This window comes from Gopherus flavomarginatus, chromosome 4, assembly GCF_025201925.1.
Source record: "Gopherus flavomarginatus isolate rGopFla2 chromosome 4, rGopFla2.mat.asm, whole genome shotgun sequence".
Taxonomy (NCBI): Eukaryota; Metazoa; Chordata; order Testudines; family Testudinidae; genus Gopherus; species Gopherus flavomarginatus.
The window spans coordinates 157,628,199-157,655,863 of NC_066620.1; the positions used below are offsets into that span (position 1 = coordinate 157,628,199).

Sequence of the window (27,665 nt, forward strand, 5' to 3'; positions counted from 1 at the left end):
CATAAGTATAGGCAAGCCCTATGTGAAACTATTGACCTCAATCAATGGGATTTGGACATCTAACTCTTAGGGCTTATACACGTTAGCACTTTGATATAATTTAAGTCACTCAGAGGTGTGGAAAAGCCATCCTCCTAAGCGACACAAGTTACACTGATCTAAGCGCCAGTGTGGACAGCACTATGTGGGCAGGAGAAGCTCTCTCCTGCCGACACAGCTACTGCCGCTCGTGCAGGTGGAGTAATTTGCCAATGGTAGAGAGCATTAGAGCGTCTGCACCAGCAGCAGTACAGTGGCATAGCTACATCAGTACAGCTGTGTCTCGCTGTACTGATTCTAGTGTAAACTAGTCTTTTGGGTAGGTCTACACTGTAAAACAAGAATACCTGCAGGGATGAGTCTCAGAGGCCAGGTCAATTGACTCAACCTCATAGGGCTTAGGTGGTAGGGATAACAAGAGCAGTGTAAATGCTCCCTCTTGGGCTCCAGTCCGGATTCTGAGACCCTCCCTCATGTCAGGTTTCACTACTCAGGTTGGAATAGCTAACACTGTTATTCTTAGCTCCACAGTCCAAACCAGAGTCAACTGACCCAGGTTGAGACTCAATGCCTCAGGGGTTTTTTGTTTCATTTTTGCAGTGTGGACATACCCTAAAGCTCCTTTGAAAATTCGAGCCTTAGATGCCAATGGTAAAATCAGTCAGCCAGGTTACACTGTTATTAAAGTATGCTGGAGCCAATCACCACACAAGAAAGTATGACATTATTTCCTGGCTGTAACTAACAATCTTCATTCTGCAGTCATTTGCCTGTTATTTAGTACAAGTGAAGGTAAATAGCACCAATAAGAAATTGACTTGAAATATAATTTTTGGATATGCATAAAAAAAATCAAAGCTCACTACAATCAAATTATTTAAATAGATAATCTGCTGGTGTGTCAATTAATTTTGCAAAAGTGCACATACAAATGAGCTAATTTTACTTCAACCTATGTCTGTAGTTGGCAATTTAAGACTGGATGAGAAGAAGTCTGATGTCACATCAGGACCAGGATTAGAGTATAGGCACTACATTGTGAAACCATCCCTAGGCATAGACCTAAAGTTTAACAGGGTATATTTTAGAAAACTTCAATTAAATTAAGGTGGATACTAAAGAATCCAAGAAAGCACACTGTGAGGTGTCCTTGTTTACTTTTTAAAATGTTCTAGTGACTTTTGTAGATATGTCATCACTGCTTTCATTAACGTGACCTGAGTTAACTGATCTTTGTCTTTCTTCAGCCAACTGAAATAGCATGAGTGTTTTGAATTGCTCCATGTCTCTCAGTGGGGCATTCATTTTAAGACCAGCACCTCTGGGAGTTCCCCTGTCCCAATGCTCCATCCCCAAACAGAAAACTACATGCGGCAGGAAAAAAAAAAAAAAAAGGTCAAGTGGACTTGGCCCACCCACTCACATAAACAGACATACCTTGATTTCTAGGTTAATTACTGGAGGAGGCCCTCCAGCCCCCTTCTGCTACTTGTGCCTCTAAGGAGAGTAGAAGAGAAGAGGGGAGCAGACCTCTATATTGCCATGCCTGCTAGTACCACGGTGACAGAGTACCTGTGACAGTGCATTTATGTAGGGAGGACGATCCTCAGCAATACAACTCCAAGTGGGGGCAGGAACAGTGTGTGGAACACAAAATTAGAGCCTTCCCTTGTATTGCAGTGCCTCTATGGCGCTGCATTGCCTTAAAAACACTCCCTGGTCGTCTTAGTCAATCACACCATTTAGTCAGCCATGTTATACATGGGTTAGGAGCAAAAGAAAAAAACAAGATGGGATGGAAAAAGGGGTGTGATTAAGGACCTACATCTGATGCAACAATCACACCCGTCAGAAGTGAACTGAATTATTCACAGAATAACAACAGAGGAATAAGGACAGCTATGGAAGGAAGCACTCACAAGGCAACATTGTAAATCTGTGAAATTTAGAGCTAAAATGATAGCATTGGAATGGAGAGACGGCGGACAGAAGAACTTCTTAAAGCATCTCTTTAACTCCTACATTTCTGTAACACATTCAAATATTCAAGAGCATGTTGAGTTTTTTGTGGGGAGCAGGGGTGTTTGTTTTTTAATTAATTGTAAAACAAATAAGAGATAAAATGGCATAGACACAAAATGCATATATGCTGTGCACTGCTGGACAAATTATAAGGACGGAAGGAAACACTGATTCAGCCTGAACTACATACCACAATCCATATGAATTCCTGTTTTAATTAGGGCACATCTTTTAGAAAAAAAATGCAATTTTCATTTAAATATTTCCAATGATAGAGAATCCCTGGTGATCTCAAGGATGTTCACCAGTATTGGAAGGCAGAGCCGTCCCTAGGGTACGACAAATCGGTGTGACCACCCTGGCCCCCCCCCCCACACACACACACACACTTCGTGAGGAGGTGAGCCAGGAGGTAAGGTGGGAGAAGAGCGAGCAGGGGTGAGGAGCCCCCCCAATCCTCCCAGCACCTCCTGTTGGCCTTGCCAATCAGCACTTCCCCCATCCTCCCTCCCAGCACCTACCACCGACCAGCTGTTTCACAGCATCTGGAGGCACTGGGGGAGGAGCGAGAGTGCAACGCACTACGGGGAGGGGACAGAACTGGGCAGGGAAGAGGCAGGACAGGGGTGGAGTTGGGGCAGGTCTTTGGTGGAGCCGGGGGGGGGGAGCTCCCCCCAGCAGATAGAAACTCAGCAACAATGTCTCGGGCCCTGCACCCCCCTAGGGACAGCCCTGCCAGAGGGAATAAGGAGTGATGTCGTTCACATTTTTCTGATGTGACTTAGGTGGTACGTACGTGCACTTCGGTACATGATGAATGTAAAACATATTATACAAACAGTAATATCACCAATGGAAGACCTCATAAAAGCAATTCCCCACCATTTAATTTTCTGAAGTACTTCTAGAATCTAGAGATGGACTAGATAACCTAATAGGTTTCTTCCATCTCCCAGCCAACACAAGGTTTTTCCCTATTGTACATTTACTATGGTTGTTTGTTTTGGTCCAGCAGTTTTAAGTGTCCCAAGCAACAGGATTTCCACCATTTTCCTTAAACTATGCTAGCCAAACATCTCATAAGAAGCTTTACCCTAATATTTTATTTAAGTGTCTTCCTTTAATTTCATCTTATTACACCTTGTTATACCTCATCATTTTCAGTATTTACATCTTACAAATTTCTACATTATTCCCCATCATTTATTCCCTTAGCCACGATTATTTAGCTCTTTCCATCTTTACTCATAAAGACAAAAATCCTTCAAACACCCTAACTTCTGATGTTTCCTTTGAACATTCTTCAGTTAGTCAATATCTGTATGGCACTGAGTAGCCCAGACCTGAACATAGTACTCCTGTTGCTCCTGTGATAGGACTGAATACAGAGGGACTATGAGGTCTAGGACATGAGAAGTCTGCACAAGCAGCCAAAAGTTATATTTTTGTTTTGTGCCACTATCACTTTGCAAATTCATGCCTGACTTGCTATCGACTATATCATCTTTTCTATTGCTATCATTTCTTCCCAGATTTCTAACTTCTGGTGAGGGTCTATACAATGTTTTCCCTTTAGAAGTACTATTAGCTTAAATTTTTTTCAACTTCAAGCTCATTTAGTTATTTTCTGCTCATGTTTATAATGTAAGTCACCCTCTTGATTCTCGCTGATGTTTGTAAATCTTCCTAATTTAACTTCTACATTTTTCATTAACTTGATTTTTAATATGTTACAGGCTATTAAGATATCAGACCTAGCAGATCCTTTGAGATTACTCACAGATACTTCCCTGCAACAAAATGATTTTGGTGCTTAGCACAACTTTAAAAAAGGAGGGAGAGGAAGGAGAGAGAAAAAGACAAGGTCAAGTTATTGGTTAGGAAGGTTGTTTTCTTAACAACGTTCAACTCACGCAAAATGGGTGCTACTATCAACAAAAAAAAACAAAAAAACCAAAAAATCACAATGCATATGTTCAATTCAATATTTGAATTTTAAAGGTCAAAAATTTGTAGGAGATTTAACTGCATTAACTTACACTTTCCCTTTTCATCCTCTAAGACCCTACTCCTGCAAACAAAGACATGTATAACCTTGCTCATGAGCAGTCCCACTGAAGACATGTATTTTTCCAATTATTTTGATGGCTGTTGTTTTTAAGGCTTATATGTCGTAGTGAACAATTAAGTCTGCTGTATTTTTTTAAACAATGTGAGTAATATGACATCTCAGTACATTTACTACTGAATCGTTGCCTAGCGGGGGAAGAAACTGAAATTTTTATCCGTCAAAGTGTTCAATTACAGGAGGTTTTTTTAAGTGACATTCTATTTTACATTGGTTTACAACTGCTCTGATGTCCTTCAAAAAACAGTAGTTTCACTGTTAACTACTCTCCCAGTTGAAAGATTAGATTCCACAAAATGCCATCAAATTAACTTTTTTTTAAAAAAAGTGAAGGATTCATTTACAATGAAGGTTAATAAGGTAAGCTTTTGGAGACTTTCACAATTCAGTGAAGGCAGATATTAAAAGGATCCAGAAAGCACTATCATGTCACACATCCTTGTTTACTTTAACATGTTTTCGGGACTATGAAGACTACCATGTACAAATCTCAACCATGGGAAGACAAGACATTATGAAAATTCTTTAAAAACAAACAAACAAAAAAAAACATAGTACTCTGAACCACTGCCACAAATGAGATGCATACGTGGGAAAGTGAGAGGGGATGACACGAGAATGACACAACTTGGTTACTTCAGTCTTACCTTTGGGCTGCTGTTTTTACTATTGGTATCTGCGCATGAGCATGGTGAAAACGTCTACCGTGCACTACGGTTCCTGGACAAGTTATATTCTGGGAATTTTCACTGTAAATATTATAGAAAGTAAGGTAAACAAAAGTTACAAGATTAACAAAACTGCTGAAACAATGAAAAAAGCCAAGAAATGTCATGAAGCTAAATCAGTAACTAAAATAATATAATACTCAAAATATGCAACTAAATTGGTTTGATAAAGAAGCAGCATAGGTCAGAAGTGAGGATTCTCAGCCTCTCCTGACTTCCAGGTCCATAAACCACACACGGTTTCTTGTTGCGACTCACTGCTATAATCTTTTGCAATGATATTCCATAATCCTTTGCAGTCACAAACCTCTAATTTGAAAATGTTATAAATTTTCTAACAAATAAATAGAAAACATCTAGATTAAGTACTGTACACGGAACCGGAAATCAGTGTCTCTAGTTCTAATCCTGGCTATGCTGAAGTCTATCTCTGTGCCTTTAGAGGCATAAATGCCATACCAAAAACAGCTCAGCATCTTATTGTTGACACTGGCCCGTACCAGACTCTTTAAAGAAAGGGACAATTTGCATAATGGACCATTACAGAATATTCTGCCAAAAAGGAACATTTCTTCCTAACCTGAGGGAGCTTGTGGCTGGCTAAGATATTATAAAATAAAAGGTATGTTGACATAAGCTTTTATTCAATGCTGATACGCTCTTGGTCTCAAAGTATTTTGTGGCCATGAGTTCCCCAAGTTAATTAGGCATTGGGGAAAAAAATATTTCTTTTGACTTTTAATTTAACTGCCTTCATTTTCATTCATACCTTTGATTTTGTTTTTGTTGATTTTGGGGTTTTTTTTTTTTTAGTTTTTGTTTTAAGTCGGGTTCTGAAACTGGGGGTCAGGACCCCTCAGGGGGTTGTGAGGTTATTATATGGGGGTGGGGGGGTCACGAGCTGTCAGCCTCCACCCAAGCCCCACTTTGCGTCCAGAGTTTTTAACTGTTAAATATACAAACAAGTGTTTTTAATTTATAGGGGAGGGGGGTCGTCACACTCAGGGGCTTGCTATGTGAAAGGGGTCAACAGTATAAAAGTTGAGAACCACTGTTTTAAGTCTGATGTTTCTTCCTACTTTTTTTTTTTTTTAATATATAAAGCAGTCCTAATCTAATCTCTCACTCATTTGGAAGTTTTTCCTTGACTAATCACTTGCTCATCTCTAGAGCCCTTCTACCTTGGGTATAATTTTTTTTGAGATATAGTTACCAAAATTTAGCATGGCATTCATGATATGGGAAAAATCGCCACATTTTATAATGGAATAATATTTTCTAGTATTTTCTCCCCTCTCTTTATAAATCTTAGCATGAGTAATCAATATGCAATGGAAATCAAAAGAGTAGAGGTTTTCATTGAGTTGTCCACAATGATGAACAGCTCTTTTTCCAGTGTGATTCACATTATTGGATTCTAAATCAATGTTAATGAGTAGTTCAAATTATTCCTTCCCATATACACATGAAGTTCATTGTTGACTAATGCAAGGTAATCAGTCACCACACACCATCAGTATTTACCTAGCTTTGTTAAGTCAAGTCCTTTTCATATTACAGGATTCTTTTCATATCTTGACTTGAATAGTTTTGTGCAATCCACAAAAGTCTGACCTCACTATTCTCTTCCCTTTCCAAATCATTAGCATATTGAACATCAACCAATTCAAGTATGAATCCTATGGACACCCCACTGTTACCCTATGCCATATTTAAAATTGATCAGCTATTTCTACTCTTCATTTTCTGTCTGTTAACCAGTATTAATCCATCACCGTAGTTTACCTCTCTCCCAGTCCTACTTGGTTTTCCTTTTTAGCTTCATGAGGGACTTTCTCAAAAGCTTTTTTGAAGTCCAAATAAATGTCAACTAGTATCTCTTTATCTATTATTTGGTTCACATGCTCAAAGAACTCTCACAGATGCATAATTTTCATGCTGGTTTATACCTATCATTTTGTTAATCTTAACTGTTTTTTCAGTCAATTTACTAAATACCGTAGGAAGGTTCACTGCTTTGTATTCCTTGAAATCATTCCAGACACCAGATTTTTATTAATTTGTTATAGCACCTCCTCTTTTGACATGTCAATCTCTGACAATACCCTACTTGAAAAAAGGAAATCAGGGATAGCTATCTCCCCCCCAATATCTTTTGTGGTAAAGACAGATAAAGAAATTATGCTGCTTCACTTCAATATCATTACAGAAATAAATTGCTCCCTGGTAGTGCAACGGGCTCATCCATTCTTTCACATAGGTTTCCACCTTGTGATGCACTTAAAGTATTTTATTAGAGCAGATCAGAAAATGTGTCTCTTTCAACAAAAAATTCTTTTATAAAAACATTGTCAGAGTTTTTTTTAATGATGCAAAACAAGGTTCCAATTTTTATTTCAAGATTAAAAAGTACAATATAAATCAAACTAAACAAAAACACTTCAACTGACCCAAAAGGTTCTGTGATGATTATCTTCAGAATTTTGTTTTGCACAAGATTTCAGAACTGTTTGTTTTGTTCTGCTCCAGAACAGAGGGGAAAAAAAATCCAGATCTCATGCAGCCCTATATTTTATTTCTTTAGCCATCTGCTCTTCAAATACTCTCTTTTCCCTTAACTTCCATCTTACATTTTATTTGCTACAGTATATGGTCCTTTCTATTGGCTTCGCTTGGGATGTTTTTCCATTTTATAAAGGGTAACTTTATGGCTTAAACAACATATCATACCTTGCCATTTAGCCATAATATTGCGGTGGGACAGCATGACAAAATGTTCCTGTGTCCACACCTCACACACTATCATAATAATCTTTGTGCAAACTATGCCTTGTGAGGTATCTTTTGAAAACTCAGTTTGCCAGATATTGTCCTGATAAAATGTGTGTGACAACACTTTGAGAAGTTATAAGATTCCATTTTATAGTGCTATTAATGCATTCCAAACTGAGGTTGGCAGACAGATCTGTCTCAAACAACGGAATGTATGCTCTGCTTAAATTACATTTAAGCAGTAAACAGAGTCATCAAGCAGAAAGGGAAACAAATCAGTGATGAAAAAGCAGCAGGCGATATCCTTCCACATACATTTGGTCTCCTGAATCTCAGCTGGACATGTTTTTCATGAAGGGGACACACACTATAAAAAGGAGGGACAAATATCCCTAGGCACACCTTCTTTCTCCCTGCCCATCACATTCAGGGCACCAGAAGCAACAAAGGAAGCATTTGTTGAATTCTGGGAGAAGGGCTCCTAACCTAAGAAATCCTGACCTAAGAAACTGCTGAAAGAATATCGTGAGAAAATTTGTTCAGTTAGGCACCGGCAGAATTTTAACTTTATTTTCTTGTAACCATTTCTGACTTTTATACCTCATTACTTAGTTAAATATATTTGTATTATTGTTTTATCTAATCTAATGTGCTTAAACTGAAATGTTTGGGAAACTCCATTTGAGGTGTCATGTTATGTGCATATTATTTCTACTGAAGTAATAACTTAATATAAAAGCTTGTATTATATTAAGTCCAGGAGAGGGCTGGCCAGTACAGGACATATACTTCTTGGGGGAAACCTAAGACTGGGAGTCTGTTTAGGTCACTCTTCAGTATAACCAAGGCTGGTAAGAGCCAACGTATGGCTGTCTGTCTGAGTGACTTGCATGCTGGGGGCTGTTTGTGAGTAGTCCAGGCTGAAAGCTACAGCAGGAAAACATTGTAAAGGGCACCTCAGGTTAGAGAGGAGGGGTTACACAGCTGCTCAGTCTACATTGCACCCTTGTATATTACAGAGAGGTGTTCTTTGTTCTGGATTTTTGTTCCACCTTACTTTTTAGTTCAGTAATATGAATGTGTTCAGGAAGAATTGTGCTACCTTTAAATAGCTGCTGTTTCATGTGTAAGGATTTTAATTTCATTTTTGATTTCAATGTATTTTTAACTTAAGAAAAAAAAAGGGAAAAAGGTTAAATGACCTTACTAATGTTCAGTACAGTGCTAGTGATTGGCACAATTACTCCCTCAAGGCTATTGAATTTAGTTGTACTAAGTTCATTATTAATTAGTGGCTCAATTTGTTACAAGCTGGTCCAGTACCCAGCCATAGTCACTAGTCTGTTGCAAGTGGACCCAGCTGCCAAATTCTAGTTAGCTGGGTCTGGGTAGAATCCAATCACTAATTCTAGCCCTGGTCTATACAGCATACTCCCAGCCTCAGAACTCTTGTCAGAAGGCCGTCCCTGGGCCATGGAGCACTGCCACGAAGCCACACTAGAACCCCCACCCAAAAAAAATCACTGCTTAAAACATGCGAGCTTCCCCAGCTGCTTACACACACTCCTTCTAGCTCCACCTCAGATGTGGACACTCCAGGCTTCTAATTTAACACCTTTGAACGTAAGAACAGCTATACTAGGTCAGACCAAAGGTCCATCTAGCCCTGTCTTCCAACAGTGGCCAAAACCAGGTGCCCCAGAGGGAATGAACAGAATAGTTAATCATCAAGTGATCCATTCCCTGTCACTCATTCCCAGGGTCTGGCAAACAGAGGCTAGGAACACCATCCATGCCCATCCTGGCTAATTGCCATCGATGGACCTATCCTCCATGAATTTATCTAGTTCTTTTTTGAACCCTGTTATAGTCCTGGCCTTCACAACATCCTCTGGCAAAGAGTTCCACAGGTTCTGTACATTGTGTGAAAACACACTTCCTTTTGTTTGTTTTAAACATGCTGCCTATTAATTTCATTTGGTGACCACTAGTTCCCATTATGAGAAGGACTAAATAACACTTCCTTATTTACTTTCTCCACACCAGTCATGAGTTTAGAGACCTCAATCGTATCCCTACTTACTGGTCTCTTTTCAAAGCTGAAGAGTCCCAGTCTTCTTAATCTCTTCTCATATGGAAGCCGTTCCATATCCCTAATAATTTTTGTTGCCCTTTTCTGAACCTTTTCCAATTCCAATATATCTTTTTTGAGATGGGGCAACCACATCCGCACACAGTATTCAAGATGCGAGAGTACCATTGATTTATATAGCGGTAATATGAGATTTTCTGTCTTATTATCTATCCCCATCTTAATGATTCCCAACATTCTGTTCACTTTTTTGACTGTCACTGCACACTGAGTGCATGTTTTCAAAGAACTAGCCACAATGACTCCAAGATCTCTTTCTTGAGTGGTAACAGCTAATTTAGACCCCATTCATTTTATATGTATAGCTGGGATTATGTTTTCCAATGTGCATTACTTTGCATTTATCAAGTTTGAATTTCATCTGCCATGTTGTTGCCCAGTCACCCAAGTTTTGAGAGATCCTTTTGTAGCTCTTCGCAGTCTGCCTGGGACTTAATTATCTTGAATAGAAAACGTGGGGACAACAGGGCAGAAAAAAAGAACAGAAACAATGGAAGTTCTTAACTAAAGAAACTTTACTCAAAGCACTCTAGAGTTATAGATCTTTGAAAATAACTGCAGTCCTGAGATACACCCTCCCTTGGGCTGATCTTACCCTTTCTGTTAGTCTGAAGTCTGCCTTCTTTCTTCTGCAAGTACTCCTGATATTTGGCGACAGTTACTCCTAATCCTCAGTCCCTCCTACACAAAGAAGAATCCTACTCTTAAATAGGGTCTCCCCTCCATGACATGCACACAACTGAGAAGCTCCAGCCACACCTTTCTCGATTGCCTGACTGGCAAGCCCCTGAGTAGAAAAGCCATTGTTACACGAAGTTGGGCCAGCAGTTGAGAGCCAATCAAAATCAATAGCTGTTGGTGTCAAACACCTTTCCTAGGCAAGACAACTATCTGAATGCAGTATAAAAGGTTATCCCTGGCAGAAGGAGGGCAGATGTGTGCACACCACTAAATGTGCACATACCACTGAGTACACAGACTCCTTGCTTTCAGTTCCTGTGCCTCACGCTACAATGGTTCCTGGCTACCAAGAGCAACTGCAGGGAAACACCTGCTTTGCAGCTGTAGGCTTGGGCGTGAGCATGCTAAGTGCAAATGGAATCGTCAGACAATTTAACTGCCAAACTAACAAGTCTCTATTAAGTATGTGTGAATTGCAGTTTCTGGGAGGCTATTCACTTGGCCAGTTCGGGCAGGTTTTCATGGGAGTGACAAAAGGCACACGACTGAAACCAGGATGACAGGCCTGCCAAATTTCGAGACCATGCTCCAAAGCATGGAGATGCTAAAACTTCCCAATGAAATGGACATAAACACTTAATATGGGCAAAATAATATATTTCTCCCTAACTTTGTTCTGAGAAACAGCTGGAACAATTTTGCTGAAACATTAAAAAAAATAAGCTCAAGACACACACCCGACATGGGAAATTAAAGTCCAAATGGCTGTTATAAACAACAACTGAAACAGGGTCTTGCAATGGAAAGTGTTTGGCAACCTGAAGTACAGTTTGCTACCAGTTCCACCTATAATCAGATCAAGTGACTACGGGGCTCTGGGAGTAAGGGTGAAGGAGTTGGGAGCGCAGGTGGTGTTCTCTTCCATCATTCCGATAAAGGGTAAGGGGCGGGGCCAAGGCAGAGATAGATGCACCCTGGAGGCAAATGCCTGACTGTGAAGATGGTATCGCCAGGAGGGCTTCGGCTTCCTTGACTACGAGATACTGTTCCAACAAAAAAGGCCTGCTAAGCAGAGATGGGGTCCACCTATTGAGGAAGGGGAAGAGCATATTTGGATACAGACTGGCTAGCCTAGTGAGGAAGACTTTAAACTACATTTGAAGGGGGCAGGTGACCAAAGTCCACAGGTAAGTAAAAAAACATGGAGACTTGGGAGAAGGGTCAGAATTTGGGTGAAGCATGGGCTGTAATAGCAGAGATAAAGAAGAGACAAGACAGAACTGGAGGCGGGGGGAATAAAATCAGTATTTTAGATATCTGTATACTAATGTGAGAAGTATGGGGAACAAACAGGAAGAACTCGAAATGCTAGTAAACAAACAACTATGACAGTTGGCATCATGTGGTACAGCTTGCTCAAGAATGACAGGCAGAGAAAAAAGGGAAGAGGTGTTGCCTTATATATTAAAAATGTATACACTTGGACTGCAGTGGAGATGGAAACAGGAGACAGACTTGTTGAATGTCTCTGGGTAAGGATAAAAGGGGTAAAAAACAAGGGTGATGTCATGGTAGGGGTCTACTACAGAACATCTAACCAGGAAGAAGAAGAGGCAGATGAGGCTTTTTTTAAACAACGAACCATCACCCAGAGCACAGGACTTGGTGGTGACGGCGGACTTCAACTACTCAGATATCTGTTGGGAAAGATAACACAGCAAGGCACAGATTATCTAACAAGTTCTTGGAATGTATTGGAGACAATTTTTTATTTCAGAATCTGGGAAAAGCTACTAGAGGAGAGGCTGTTCTAGATTTGATTTTGACAAAGAGGGAGGAACTGGTTGACAATTTGAAAGTGGAAGGCAGCTTGGGTGAAAGTGATCATGAAATGCTAGAGTTCATGATTCTAAGGAATGATAAGAAGGAGAACAGCAAAATTAAGACAACGGATTTCAAGAAAGCAGACTTTAGCAAACTCTAGGAGTTGGTAAGTAAGATCCCATGGGAAGCAAGATTAAGGGGAAAAACCAATTGAAGACAGCTGGCAGTTCTTCTAAGAGACATTATTAAGGGCACAAAAGCAAACTATCCCACAGCATAGGAAAGATAGAAAGTATGGCAAGAGACCACCCTGGCTTAGCCAGAAGATCTTCAATGATCTAAAAAAAAAAAAAAAAGTCCTACAAAAAGGAAGTTACAAAGGATGAATATAAACAAATAAGACAAGTATGTGAGGAGAAAATTAGAAAGGCAAAGGCACAAAATGAGATCAAACTAGCTACAGTCTAAAGGGTAACAAGAAAACATTCTACAAATACATTACAAGCAAGAGAAGACTAAGGACAGGGTAGGTCCGTTACTCAGTTGGGGCGGGGGAGAGAACAGAAAAATGTGGAAATGGCGGAGGTGCTTAATGACTTATTTGTTTCAGTTTTCACCAAGTAGCTTGGTGGTGACCGGATGTCTAACAACATGAATGTCAGTGAAAATGAGATTGGATCAGAGGCTAAAATAGGAAAAGAACAAGTTAAAAATTACGTAGACAAGTTAGATGTTTTCAGGTCACCAGGACCTGGTGAAATGCATCCTAGAATACTCAAGGAGTATCTGAGCCATTAGCGATTATCTTTGAAAAGTCATGGAAGACAGGAGAGATTCCAGACGACTGGAAAAGGGAAAGTATAGTGGCAATCTGTAAAAAAAAGTGAAATAAGGACAACCTGAGGAATTACAGATGAGTCAGTTTAACTTCTGTACCTTGAACAATAATAGAGCAAATAATTAAGCAATCAGTTTGCAAACATCAAGAAGATAATAAGGTGATAAGTAAGAGTTAACATGGATTTGTCAAGAACAAATCGTGTCAAACCAACCTGATGGCTCGTTACCCTGACAAAGAAAGATTTCTGGATGAGGGAAAAGCAATAGACATGGTATAAAGTTTTTTCTCTTAATTAATTAGCCTCTTAGAGTTGGTATGACAACTGCCACCTTATCATGTTCTTGGTATGTGTTTATCTCCTCACTATATGTTCCATTCTATGCATCCGATGAAGTGGGCTGTAGCCCACAAAAGCTTATGCTCAAATAAATGTTAATCTCTAAGGTGCCACAAGTACTCCTGTTTTTTGCAGATGCAGACTAACACAGCTGCTACTCTGAAACATGGTATATCACAACTTTAGTAAAGCTTTTGATACTGTCTCATATGACCATCTCAAACAAATAAGGGAAATGCAACATAGATGGAGCTACAACAAGGTGGGTGCAAAACTGATGGAGCTGCAACAAGATGGGTTGGAAAACGTTCCCAGAGAATAGTTATCAGTGGGTCACTGTCATGCTGGAAGGGCATAATGAGTGGGATCCCACAGGGATCAGTTCTGGGTCCAGTTCAATGATTTAGATAATGGCATAGAGAGTACACTTAGAAAGTTTGCGGACAATACCAAGCTGGGAAGGGTTGCGAGTGCTTTGAAAGATAGGATTAAAATTCAAAATGTTCTGGACAAACTGGAGAAGTGGAAAGGGATCTGGGGGTCATAGTGGACCGACAGCTAATTACGAGTCAATAGTGTAACACTATTGCAAAAAAAAGCAAACATAATTCTGGGATGTATTAGCAGGAGTGTTGTAAGCAAGACACGAGAAATAATTCTTCCGCTCTACTCAGTGCTGATTAGGCCTCAGCTGGAGTATTGTATTCAGTTCTAGGTGCCACATTTCAGGACAGATGTGGACAAATTGGAGACAGTCCAGAGAAGAGCAACAAAAATTATTAAAGGTCTAGAAAACATGACCTATAAGGAAAGATTGAAAAAATTGGGTTTGTTTAGTGTGGAAAAGAGACTACTGATGGGGGACAGAATAACAGTTTTCAAGTACATAAAAGCTTGTTACAAGATGGAGAAAAATTGTTCTCCTTAACCTCTGAGGATAGGACAAGAAGAAAATCAGCTTGAACTGCAGCAAGGGAGGTTTAGGTTGGACATTAGGAAAAGCTTCCTGTCAGGGTGGTTAATCACTGGAATAAATTGCCTAGGGAGTTATGGAATCTCCATCACTGGAGATTTTTAAGAGCAGGTTAAGACAAACACCTGTCAGGGATGGTCTAGATCAGTGGTTCTCACATTTCCATACTGGTGACCCCTTTCACATAGTAAGCCTGAGTGTGACACCGCCCCCCCCCCCCAATAACTTAAAAACACTTTTTTTTGTATATTTAACACCATTATAAATGCTGGAGGCAAAACAGGGTTTGGAGTGGAGGCTGACAACTCATGACCCACCCCCCCATGTAATAACCTCACGACCCCCTGAGGGGTCCCAAACCCAGGTTGAGAACCCCTGGTCTAGATAATACTTAGTCCTGTCGTAAGTGCAGGGGACTGGACAAGATGACCTCTCGAGGTCCCGTCCAGTTCTACAATTCTATGATTCTATAATGCATGCGCATTTCTGTAACCATAACAGCTAGAGGCCCCTGCCCCCCACCCCCATACCCTTTTTTTAAATTAAAGCTGAGACCTGGTATCAGTGCCCACCCGATCTGCACAATCCGCCTCACCGCCAGGCGTTCACCCACGTTAGGAAACCACTGCTTTACAATACTGCTACATTAATTTTAAAATGCTTTCCATCTGAGGATCTAAAACACACTTACTTAGGTGGGTTATATTATCCTCATTTTACAAATGGGGGGGCGGGAAGGGGGAGAGGAGAGGAGAGGAGAAGAGGAATTGAAGCACAGGGATTTCCCAAGGGCTCAGACTATCACTGACAAATTCAGGAAGTTCATAAAGCTCATCTGCTCACAGCTAATTCTGTGACTTAACTGTAAGACTAACTTTTCAGTCTGCTGAGAATTAGATGTCCAAAACTCAAGAGAACTACTACTGAGTAACCTTTATACTGGACATCACTGGGCACATTAATGTCCAAAATCAACAAACCGTTCATAATTATGTAAAGCTACACAACAAAATAATATATAAAAACAGGCCAAGAATATATTTTTTCTTTCTTGTGATGCATGTAGTATATAGAAGTTAGGAGATGCTGCACTTCAGTATTAAACAAAGATAACTGCTTGTAGGATAAATCACATTCTCGACCAGATTAAACGACCGAAGTCAGAAAAGCAGTTAGAGGCGAGTGATACCAGTACTAGTTTCAACACCACCAAAAATGTTCATTGCAGCCAAGGTGGTGTTTTTCATTCATGCCTTCATTAGTGATTAACCGTGTTTTGCACTTGTACTTTATTTTCCTAAAGAAAAGTTGAATCTCATTGGTTGATAACCATTAAAACAAATTCAGCTGCAACTAAATATAACCTAACACTAAATTTGGTGTCTCTTTTTGTTAATCAAGAAGATATATCTATGTACATTTATTTAAGCAATTATATAGCTTCCGTTTGTTCAGTTTCTTCATTTTTACTTTTTTATCATGTTAGAAAATGGTGAATGATGCATTTTTCATTTATTGGATGATGATTAATTTTTTACTTGCAATTTTTATCCAGCTCTATTTGGATGTAAATTCAAATTCAATTAGAAGAGTGCAAAACAGCACTGTAATTTTTTTTAAGCTAAACTACCTTAAATCTGCTATGTCTATAAGATGGAAAAAAGTTTATCAAAATTAATTTTGCAATTAAAACTAACATTTCTTAAACAAAGGAAGTGGTATCTCTAGTCAGTGAATTGAACTGATTGTTTCTGGTAACCATATGCTTTAAGATCTCACAGCTAGTAGATCTCATCCTCTTAGACTTAATTTTTATTCATAGATTGGAAGAGGAAAGCTTGCTTTCCTACTTTTTCAACTCCCAATTTGTTTCTTAACTTTTAATGGACTCATCATTCAAATTCAGTGGAACGAACTAATGCAGGTGTCCCCAATGCGGTGCCCGCAGGTGCCATGGCACCCGCCACGGCATCCGCCACGGCATCTAAGCGCACCCATGTACTAGCCGATGGATGAGCCTCCGTCAAAATACCACTGACAAGCAGCAGCATCCAGAGGCGTTGCCGCTGAAAAGCCGCCGATTTTCGGAGGCATTTCGGCGGCGATGCCTCTGGAGGACGCTGCTTGTCAGCAGAGACGCCTACTGACGTTCCCGTTTGTCAGCAGCATTTCGGCGGATGCTCGTCCACCGTCACATTCCTCCGTGGCTCACTGTCTGGTAGGCAAGGTTGGGGACCACTGAACTAATGGAATAAACTGAAAAGAAGAAAAAATATTCTCTCTGCACCTGCAGAAGATGCTATTGCAATCAAAAGCTGGTTTAGCACTTCAGCAAATGCTCAGTGTAGATGCTTAGCCATTGACTTCCACAGTTCAATGGTCTGACTTTACAATTTGGCAGCTACTATACCACTGAATACTATTTTTGTATTAAAACACAGTTATTTAAATTAAATAAAGTATAGGTTTAGGTCTTAACATAGTTTGCCCATTTCAACTTTAATCCTAAATAGTTTAAAATATACTTATATTTAAACAAAAACACCCCACTTATCATGCACCCAACTTTCAATTACTTGGCATTTCTTGCTCTTTTCATTATTTAAAGGAATGCTGTTTTGCCAGAAAAGAAATCTATTGTCAATCTTCATAGAGTTCAGAGGAGTTTTAGATATGAGAGGTTTAATTAAATCTCAGTGTAGTGGTAGCTATTATTTACAAAGCAAAAGTCAATTTAAAGCCTATTCCAAAGAAATAACTTTTTATTTTATAGTTCTCAATATACAATAGTTAGAGTGAAATACCCAGTAGGCAAACCCGAATGATGTAATTTTTCTGCAGTACAATAAATTAAATCAAGAAACAAACAGTGCAGAATCTCACTAAATAACTGGGACACCCATTGCAAGGTACTTGCAACTTGGCAAAATTAAATAAGCAGAAGAAAACAAATGCAGGAAAAAATATACTTTGTTTATCTGATGGATTTAGGTTTTTATGCGCCCCTCGCCAGAGTAGCATTTCAGCATCTCCCCAGTAATTAAAAAAAACAAACAAAAAAACACATCTCTTCCGTTGCTTGTAGAAGTATTTATTTATTTACTTATTTAAAAAAAAAAAAAAAAAAAAAGAGATGAGTTTGACCCATACACCGTGCACACTCACATGCTATTAGAGAAATGCTAAATCAAAGCAGTGGCGTTTGGATTTAGTTCTTATGTCAGGTGATGTTAGTTTCACATAGGTTTTGAAATTTGGGGGGCCGAGAGCTCATGGGTGCTTAGGGATGGACCAGTGTAACAGCTTCTTCCTATCTGGGGACAGGGAGGTTTCTCATTTCTGCCTCAAGTTCTTGTATTCCTTATATTTATATTTGGTTCAAGGACCCAAATCAGACTGCCCATAGTTGGAAATTGTATGGCCAGGAACAGAATGGTTTGACCATTTCCAGATTTGTTTTCTCCATGTCAAGAGTCTTTAGTGTACAGTGTAGTGGGAGGAAACAAGGTCACACAGCACTGGATGTAAGGTCACTCCATGGTTCTATGATGCACACTAGCTGAAGTGACTCTCAGTGATAAGAGTCACTGGAACTGTCTTATTAACTAATAAGAGAGACAAGTGGCGGTGTAGCCATGTTGGTCCCACAAATGAGAGAGAGAGGGTACGTGAGGTAATATATTTTATTGGACGAACTTCTGTTTATAGAAGGGACTAGCTTTTGAGCGCCACAGAGTCCTAACAAAAGAGGTTTGCGAAGTTCAAAAGCTTAACCCTTCTACCAATGGAAGTTGGTCCAACAAGAGATACTACCCTGCCTACCTCTCCCTCTCATTCATATCCTGAGACCAGCATGGCTACACTACCATTTATTAACCAATAACTTCCTGCTTATCAACACATGGCTGAGGTTCAGGTTATGCTTGGTTTGACTTTATATAGGATGGCTATTTATTGACTTGATGTCTTGTGATCTTTTCCCTGCATATGGGTGGATGGGAACTGACATCTTTGGAAACAATTTAACTATATTACGTGGCTAGTGTTTCATATAGCTATTGCTTTCAGTTACAACTTGAATAAAAGAGTAGAGGAGGAGCATTGTCAGTGAATACCAGCAGTGGTGGTGAGCCACTGGAACACAAAATACATAGATATCAGCATTTGTGCTCAATTCTTTTGAGGCCAGAGCTCAGGCTGAATCTGAGAGGGAGTAGAGTTGATGAAGACTTGCTCTGAAGTAGTGCAAAGTGGTTCTTGTGAGATATAATGTCCTATCGGAGGGGAAATGAAGGAGCATCCCAGCTAGTCCTGGAGATGGCTTGGAAGAGGCAGATGCCTATGACCAAGAGAGAGTACATTACATTCCGTACCTCAGGGTGATGAATGGGAGATTGTGAGATGGTATAAGCAGTCCTGAATGGTACTTAGTCAAGATGCAGTTGAATATCCAGGGTCAGTAAATTTTGTTCAGAAAGCCTTCAGCATTTACTAGTAAGTGCTATATAACACATTTTGTAAGAGTATTAAAAATTTAAAGATCTCACTATGGCACTCTGCTCTTAAATTTTGCTGAAAAGGAGACACTACTTTTATTTGCAACTTGTCAATTGTACAGATTAGCAAAGTCTTTGCTATATTTCCTTAATTTCACTCCAGTCAGTGAAAAAAGTTACCTTTTCTGTAACTGGTGTTCTTCGAGATGTGTTGCTCATGTCTATTCCACAATAGGTTTGTGTGCTCACTACGTGCACTGGTGCATGAAGTTTTTTCCTTAGCAGTACCTGCAGGGGGCAGTGCCCCCATGACCCCTAGCGTGGTGCCTACCTGGAGTGGTGTAAGGGGAGCTGCGCGCTCCCTCTACCCTCAGTTCCTTCTTGCCAGACTACTCTGAAAGAGGGGAAGGAGGGTGGGATGTGGAATAGACATGAGCAACACATCTTGAAGACCACCAGTTACGGAAAAGGTAACTGTCTTTTCTTCTTCGAGTGATTGCTCATGTGTATTCCACAATAGGTGATTCCAAGCTCTATCTGTTGGAGGTGGGTAGGAGTTCACAAGCCCCAAGGGCAGAGGACAGCCCTGCCAAACCCAACGTCATCTCTGGTTTGGGAGATGATCGCATAGCGTGAGGTGAATGTGTGAACCGACGACCACATGGTGGCCCTAGAAATGTCCTGGATGGGGACGTGGGCCATGAAGGCAGCCGACGAGGCCTGTCCCCAGGTCAAGTGTGGCCTCACAATGGGTGGCGGGGGAACATCCACCAGTTCATAACATGAACGGATGCATGAAGTGATCCAATTGGAAAGCCTCTGAGTGGAAATCAGCTGGCCCCTCGTGCGCTCAGCCAAGTTGACAAACAGTTGCAAGAACTTTCTGAACGGCTTAATCCGCCCGAGGTAGAAAGCCAGAGCCCGCCACATGCTCAGTGTTCCTCACTGGACGCATGAGGCTTGAGGCAGAGGACCGGTAGAATAAAGTCAGGAGGAACGCAGGATGTGGGCGGAGCTGGACCTTGTCCTTATGAAAGACTGTGTATGGCAGTTCAGAGGTTAGGGTGCTGAGCCTTGCCTGGTCGACCTGATTAACAACCAGGAAGGCAACCTTCCACAAGAGATGAGACAAGGTGGCTCAAATGGGGGCTCTGTGAGACGAGCCAACACCAGGTTTAGGTCCCACTGTGGAACCGGGGGTCTAGAATACAGGAAAAGACTGTCTAGATCCTTAAGGAACTGGCCAGTCATAGCATGGGAAAACACCATGTGTCCTTGCACTGGTGGCTAGAAGGCAGATATGACCAGATGTACCTTGACGGATGAGGGCACCAGGCCCTGGGCCCTCAGCTGGAGGAGGTCATCAGGGATAAGCTGGATTGGGGTGGTCACCAGGGAGACACTCTGGTCTGCTGCCCACTTAGAAAACGGGGACCACTTGGCCAAATAAGTGCGGCGAGTGCAGGGCCGTCTACTTTCAAGGAGGATGCACTTTGAACTTGCTCTGAGCACATCCCTTCCTCTTCACCTAACCACTGAGCAGCCACGCAATAAGGTGAAGAGCCGCTAGGCTGGGATGGAGGAGGCAGCCTTGGTCCTGTGAGAACAGGTCTCGGAGGAGTGGCAATGGCCATGGCGGAGCTACTACCAGGCCTGTGAGGGTCCCGAACCAATACTGCCTGGGCCACAACGGGGCAATCAGGAGGACCTAGGCCTTGTCCGACTTTATCTTCTCCAGGACCCTGTTGATCAGAGAGAAGGGTGGGGGGGAACGGGGAAGGAGTAGAGAAGCCGGCCTGACCAGGACAGGAGAAAAGCATTGGAGCTAGTGCCCCTCCCCAGACCCCCCTGGAGCAGAACCAGGGGCATCGCTGGTTCTGTCGAGTCACGAATAGGTCCACCTGGGGAGTTCCTCATCTTCAGAAGAGCCGGTGGGCAACTTCCAGGTGGATGGACCACTCGTGTTGTGAGGAGAAGTCCCTGCTCAAGCGATCCGCCCTCTCGTTGCGGGAATCCAGTAAGTGGAAGGCCTTCACATAGATGTTGTGGGCTATACAGAAGTCCCACAGCCTGAGGGCTTCGAGGCAGAGGAGCAGGTCCCGCCTTGCCAGTTGATATAGAACATCGAGGCTGTGTTGTCCATGAGGGGCCCGACTACCTTGCCCTCCTTGTGCGGGTGGAAGGCCATACACGACAGCCACACCACTCTGAGCTCTCTGACGTTTATGTGTAGGGTCAGGTCCTTAGCCGACCACAGGCCTTGGGTCTGAAAGCTCCCCACGCAGGCCCCCCAACCCAGGTCTGACGCATTGGACACCAGCTCCAGTGACAGGGCCCTGTCCCTGAACAGGACTCCTTGGAGCATGTTGTTCGGGGTGAACCACCATCGCAGGGAGATAATCACAGCGTCCAGCACAGTAAGGACCTTGTCCATCCTGTCCGTGGCCTGGGAAAAATTTAAGGCCAAGCAGAGCTTGAGGGGCCTCATCCCGAGTCTGGCGTGACAGACCACATACGTGCATACCAACATATGACCCAAGAGCTGCAGGCAAACCCTGGCTGTTGTGACCAGGAACCTTGTGACCGAGTCGACGAGACCTTTAAAGGTCTCAAACTTGTCTGGTGGGAGGGAGGCCCTGGCCAACACTGCGTCCAGGAGTGACCCGATAAACTATGTGATGGACCAGGACTAACGTGGACTTGGTGTTGTTTACCAGCAGGCCTAAGGCGGTGCATGTGGACAGGAGGAGAGCCACGTGATCCCTCACTTGCGACCGGGAGGTGTCCTTGAAAGCCAATCATCCAGATAGGGAAATATCTGTGGTCTCCGAAATCTGAGGTAGGCCACTATCACCGACATGCATTTTGTAAACAATATGGGGGCAGTAGACAGCCCAAATGGGAGGACTATAAATTGGTAATGATTCTGTCCCACCACAAAAACGGAGGAAGCGCCTGTGGCCCTCGAATATGTGAATGTGGAAGTACGCGTCCTGTAGCTCGAGGGCAGCGTACTAGTCCCCAGGATCCAGGGAGCGGACAATGGAGGCCAGGGAGACCATGCAAAACTTGAGCTTCACCATGTGCTGGTTCAAACCCCATAGGTCCAATATGGGCTTGAGTCCCTCCTTGGCCTTTGGGATAAGGAAATAACAGGAGTAGTACCCCTTGCCCATGAACTGCTTGGGCACCGCCTCTATCGCTCCTAGTCCTAGGAACCGCCTCACCTCCTGCTTGAGCAGAGCTTCGTGCAAGGGGTCCCCCAAGACGGATGGGGGTGGTTGGGTGGGGAGGAGGTAAACTGGAGGGTGTAACCCCGGCAGATGGTGTTGAGGACCCATTGGTCCAAAGTGAGCCGAGATCGTTCCAAAAGGAAAGCACACAAACTGGTTGGAGAAGAGAAGCTTTATTGGGGGTGGATCCCTGATAAGGACTGGTGGGTTGCCTCCAAGCATCCTGTCAAAATTGTCTTTTCCCTGCCTGCTTCCCCTTGGTGGTGGGGGGGGGGGGGGGGGAGGAAGACTCCAGGCTCGGGGGCAGGCTGAGACTTCCTATGAGGGTGTCTTCGGGGTCGGAGTCTGCTGTGGCTTGAACTTAGATTTTGCTGGAGCTGGGACAGAGACTCAGGGTCCGGAGGGTCATGCGCGAATCCTTCATGCCATGCAGCCTTGTATCTGTTTCCTCTGCAAACAGAGTTTTCCCATCAGATGGGAGATCCTGCATGGACAACTGCACCTCACTGGAGAGCCCAGACAACAGGAGCCATGACACACGTCTCATGGACACCACAGAGGCCACGGAACGTGCAGCCAGGTCCACAGCATCTAAGGCAGCCTGCAGGGAAGCCCAAGCCGCCGTTGCCCCTTTCTCCACTAGCACCCTGAACTCCTCCTTATCACACTCCTGGAGAAAGACCTCAAATTTAGGCAGGGAACCCCACAGATTAAATTCATACCAACCCAAGAGGGCCTGATGGTTTGCCACTCTTAACTGGAAGCTCAGTGCTGCTGTGAAGAGGGAGTTTTCCTGGCCCTCTTGGCGTGCCCATGGACAGGGAGTGGTGCCAACTGGCCGATGGCACAGGCAGATCGCCACGTACTAACACCACGGTGCCCGGTACCGGCTTGGAGTGGTGTGCCGGGGTCGAGGTCAGTGCCAAATCCATCAGAATGGCTTGGAGCCTAATGTCCCTTTCTTTTTTGGTCCAAGGTTTAAATGATTTGCAAAATCTAGCACCTCTCACTGATACAGATTTCTCCCAAGCAGCACAAACAGTCTGCATGCGGGTCGCTTCTTGGCACAGAACGCCAACAAGAACCTTACGACTTAAATCCTGGGGCTCAGGGCATGCCCCAGCGCAGGCTCACTGACTAACTAAACTAACTATGCTAATTAACTACTAAACAAACAAACAAACAAACAAACAGTTCAGGGGACAAGCTGCAGCAATGCTGGAGAAGAGCCATTTTGATGTACCTTCAATGACAGCAAGAAGGAACTGAGGGTGGGGGGAGTGCACAGCTCCTCTTATACCGTGCCAGGCAGGTGTCACTCCAGGGGGCACTCCCCACTACGGGTACTGCTAGGAGAAAAACTTCTGGCACTGGCGCACATGGCCAGCATACACCCCTACTGTGGAATACACATGAGCAATCACTTGGAGAAAAATGGTATCTAAAATGATATTCATATATCATGTTTAAATAAAACATTGTTAACTAAGCAATTACTTGGTAAACGTAGAAATTCTGTACCTCAATTTCTTGCTATTTCCCAGCATGTTGAGTCCAATTGAGTTCCCTTTCAAAACTCTAAAACTTCCAGTTTTGCCTCGCCTTGCATATGTTTTTATGTACTCGCCGCTGGTGCCAACAGTTCCTGGTCGACAGCGTAGTGACTGTAATGAGACAATTAGTAAAATATTTGGTTGATGAGAGTATACAACTATTAAGTTGTGAAATACCTGTATGAATACTTATTGGAATCCATATTTAACTGCCTTTGTACTAGATGTTAAAGATCTTAATGTTCTGTCTAAAACAGGAGTAGGCAACCTGTGGCATGTGAGCTGATTTTCAGCAGCACTCTCACTGCCCAGGACCTGGCCACTAGTCCGGGGGGCTCTGCATTTTAAAAATTTAATTTTAAATGAAGCTTTTTAAACATTTTTAAAAAATTTTATTTACTTTACATACAACAATAGTTTAGTTATATATTATAGACTTATAGAAAGATCTTCTGAAAACATTCAAATGTCTGACTGGCATGCAAAACCTTAAATTAGAGTGAATAAATGAAGACTCGGCACACCACTTCTGAAAGGTTGCTCACCCCTGATCTAATACCTAGTCATACGCCATTTCCGACATAAATCCTGTCCCTTGGTCTTCAAACAAACAGTTTTCCCAAGACCTCATAACTCAAACTAAAATTAAGTTTCATACAATATTCTATTCACAACTCTCTTGTCTAAAGTTTTGTCCTAGATAGCATAATTCCAGAAACTACAAAAAATGGAAAGAGAACATGCCATTTATACGGAGAAAATTTTACAATAAATCCAGTGCCCTTAAACCCAGAAATATGTAAATATTAGGAAATAAAACTATTCTCCATTGCCAAGATAATGTCTTTAGGAGATAACATCAGTATTTCTACTCTATTTTTGGAGTCCAGATAGTTTCCAAAGTTCAAAAAGCTATCTTAGAGAACTATTCTCTTTCAATTACTGTTAAATTTATTAAGCCTATATTAATATAAACATATAAATTAAAAAATGTAATGCTCTATATTACTAGTTAAATAGTATTGCTATAACCATATATAGCCTATTCCTCCTTATCTATGGAATCACCACCTGTAGCCATTTGCTTAATCATTCGTTTGGTCTGATTCACAGGTTGCATTTCTCGGGTGATTTGGCAGGGAGAAAGACAGTCTGTCTTTGCTACACATACCCACTACGCAAAACACTGAAATTTTCAAGTATCATGAAACTTCTTTCCAACAAAATACTTTAGCACCTGCCGTCAAAATCGCAAAAGAACACAACCACCCTCCACTGCTTCCCACCCCCAGATACACACACAGACATTCAAACCAAGGAAATACACCGCTGTATGTGGTCAAGAAAGACTAGGAGGTAAGTTTAGTCTTTCTGCTAAGGAAAAACAATGTAGTCTTAGACTGGAAGTTGTCTATAGTTAAAAGTAACCATCAATGCTGATGGTTTCAGAGCTCAGAAGAAAGAAAAAAGATAGTACTATACAGCAAGCAAGCCCCCTGGAATTCAGAATGAATAGTAAAGAAATGCAACTCAAGATATTTTTGCCAAGTGCATCATAGAAAGGCAACAAGTTTTTCATTTTTTTTTAATTCAATTGGATTACTATACAACTCTGTTTAAAACAAAAATCTTAATATGTGTTTTAATGGATTAATATATAAAATATTTACCTTCTTTTCTTCAGTAGGACTGAAGGACCCATCACTCTCATCTATGCGGAGCAGTTTTGCCTCACTAAACAGTTAGGGAGAAAAATACGGGTATACTGTAATACAGCAAAATGGCAGCAAAACAGTCTTAAAACCATACTATAACTCAAAGCCTGTGTACACAGATGGTTTAAAAATACACAAAAATATATTTTTTTAAAAACAGAACTCCCCAAAAAAACCAGAAACATTACAGTGGTCAGTGTAATAAGCAAGCAATATTATGTTAGATTTGTTTGAGATTAACATTAAGTGAATACACAAAGAAAACTATAAACAGGAAATGAGAATAAAATAAAGTTTTACTTAAGTTTTCACTCTTAAGTGTATTGTGTTTTTAAATGGATCAGGAAGCTGAGACAGCAGCTGTTGCCTCAAGCACTCTGTATCTCTCTCCATCCGTGTCCCCTCCCTGCTCTATATGGAGAAGGGGTACGCAGGGTGCGGGGGGGGGGGGAGGGGAAGGAAAGAGACACCCTGACACTAGCACGCCCCCCCCCCCCCACATTTCCCTCCTGCACAGCAAGCAGGAGTCTCTGGGAGCAGCTCCAAGGCAGAGGGCAGAAGCAGCACATGACAGTTGGGGGAGGGACAGCTGAACTGCCTTGATAGCCTGCTGGGCAGCTGCAGCACAGGGAACTTAGGGCAGCGGGGAGGTGACAGGGGGGCTGCTGGTCCACCCTGATTCCAAGCCCCCACCAGCTAGCTGCAACCGGCTGCTTTTCCTGAAAGCAGTGGACAACACAGGCGGCTGCCAAACGACATTAGAAGGGAGGAGAGTTGGTGGGTTACAGATAATAGTAACAAGCCATAAATGCAGCGTCTTTATAAAGACCATGATTTTTAGTGTTGAGCACAGTTATGAATCTAAGCTTCCAAGCTCATCTTTTGAAAGTGTTGTGCAGGTTTCCCCGAGGACTAAATCGGTCAGACATACAGTGATTGCTTTGAGGTAAAAAAAATAAAGTTGTATTTAAAATTATTTAGAAAACTAAAGAAAATCTAGAGAGATAGGAAGGACAGTTATTGTCAAATTGAATATTTTTTCCAGAGATTTCTCTCCAAAACTTTGTCAACATTTGTAACAAATAAGAATGTATTAGACAAGCATAACATACTAAGAAGTTATTAAAGGGGATAAACATCATTAAATGAAAGCCGCAATACCATTTAGACAAAAATAAGAGAGGTAGGGATTAAAAAAAAAAAAAAAGGCGGAACACACAGATGAACACAGACCTAACATGGACAACTAGAAGTAGTTTAGAAAAAAGGCAGACTCTTAAGTCTATATAGTCACCCTTGAATCAGTACAACTTTAAAATTTCTGGGATAACATACAGTAAACTTAGCTTCCCTTTCCGTATCTCCTATGATTTCCACAGAGATAAGTTTAATAGGGTATCAGACTATCAAAAAAATAGTCACAATTAATTGCAGTTTTAAATCAGACTGTTAAACAATAGAAAACCAATTTAAATTTATTATACAAGTACTGCAAAGCAATCTCTATCATGAAAGTGCAACTTACAAACATAATAGTTTTTATTTTTTAAGTAACTGCACTCAAAAATGAAATAGTGTTAAACTTTAAAGCAGGGGCAGCAACCTTTCAGAAGTGGTGTGCCGAGTCTTCATTTATTCACTCTAATTTAAGGTTTCACGTGCCCATAATACATTTTAACATTTTTAGAAGGTCTCTTTCTATAAGTCTATAATATATAACAAAACTATTGTATGTAAAGTAACTAAGGTTTTTAAAATGCTTAAGAAGTTTTATTTAACATTAAATTAAAACGCAGAGCCCCCCGGACGGGTGGCCAGGACCCAGGCACTGCAAGTGCCACTGAAAATTAGCTCAGGTGCCACCTATGTGCCATAGGTTGCCTACCCCTGCTTTAAAGTCTACAAGTTGAAGCATGAAAGCGAATACCAATGTTTAGCATATCTGGCATGTAAATACCTTGCAGTGCCGGTTACAACAGTGCCATGTGAAAGCCTGTTCTCACTTTTAGAAGAAGCAGGTATTACCTCCCGAAAATGTAAACAAACTTGTTTGTCTTGGAGATTGGCTGAATAAGAACTCTGACTGAATGGAGTTGTATGATGTGAACTGAAAAATACCATTTATTTTATCTTTTTTACAGTGCAAATATTTGTAATAAAAATATAAAGTG

The 27,665-nt window shown here is 41.6% G+C and overlaps 1 protein-coding gene across 5 annotated transcripts in view; it reads right to left on the reverse strand.

Moving 5' to 3' along the window:
• The window catches only part of SENP6 (SUMO specific peptidase 6), a 176,278-nt gene that overhangs the window by 117,191 nt on the left and 31,422 nt on the right, over positions 1-27,665 (reverse strand). For 4 of the 5 annotated variants that reach the window (XM_050950090.1, XM_050950094.1, XM_050950089.1 and 1 more), the window contains exons 3-5: positions 25,450-25,513; positions 23,748-23,890; positions 4,837-4,938 (exon numbers count right to left, since the gene is read on the reverse strand). In XM_050950090.1, the coding sequence (XP_050806047.1) occupies positions 4,837-4,938; positions 23,748-23,890; positions 25,450-25,513 (309 nt within the window). The remainder of the gene's footprint in view (positions 1-4,836; positions 4,939-23,747; positions 23,891-25,449; positions 25,514-27,665) is intronic. The other variant, XM_050950093.1, reaches the window with a different exon arrangement.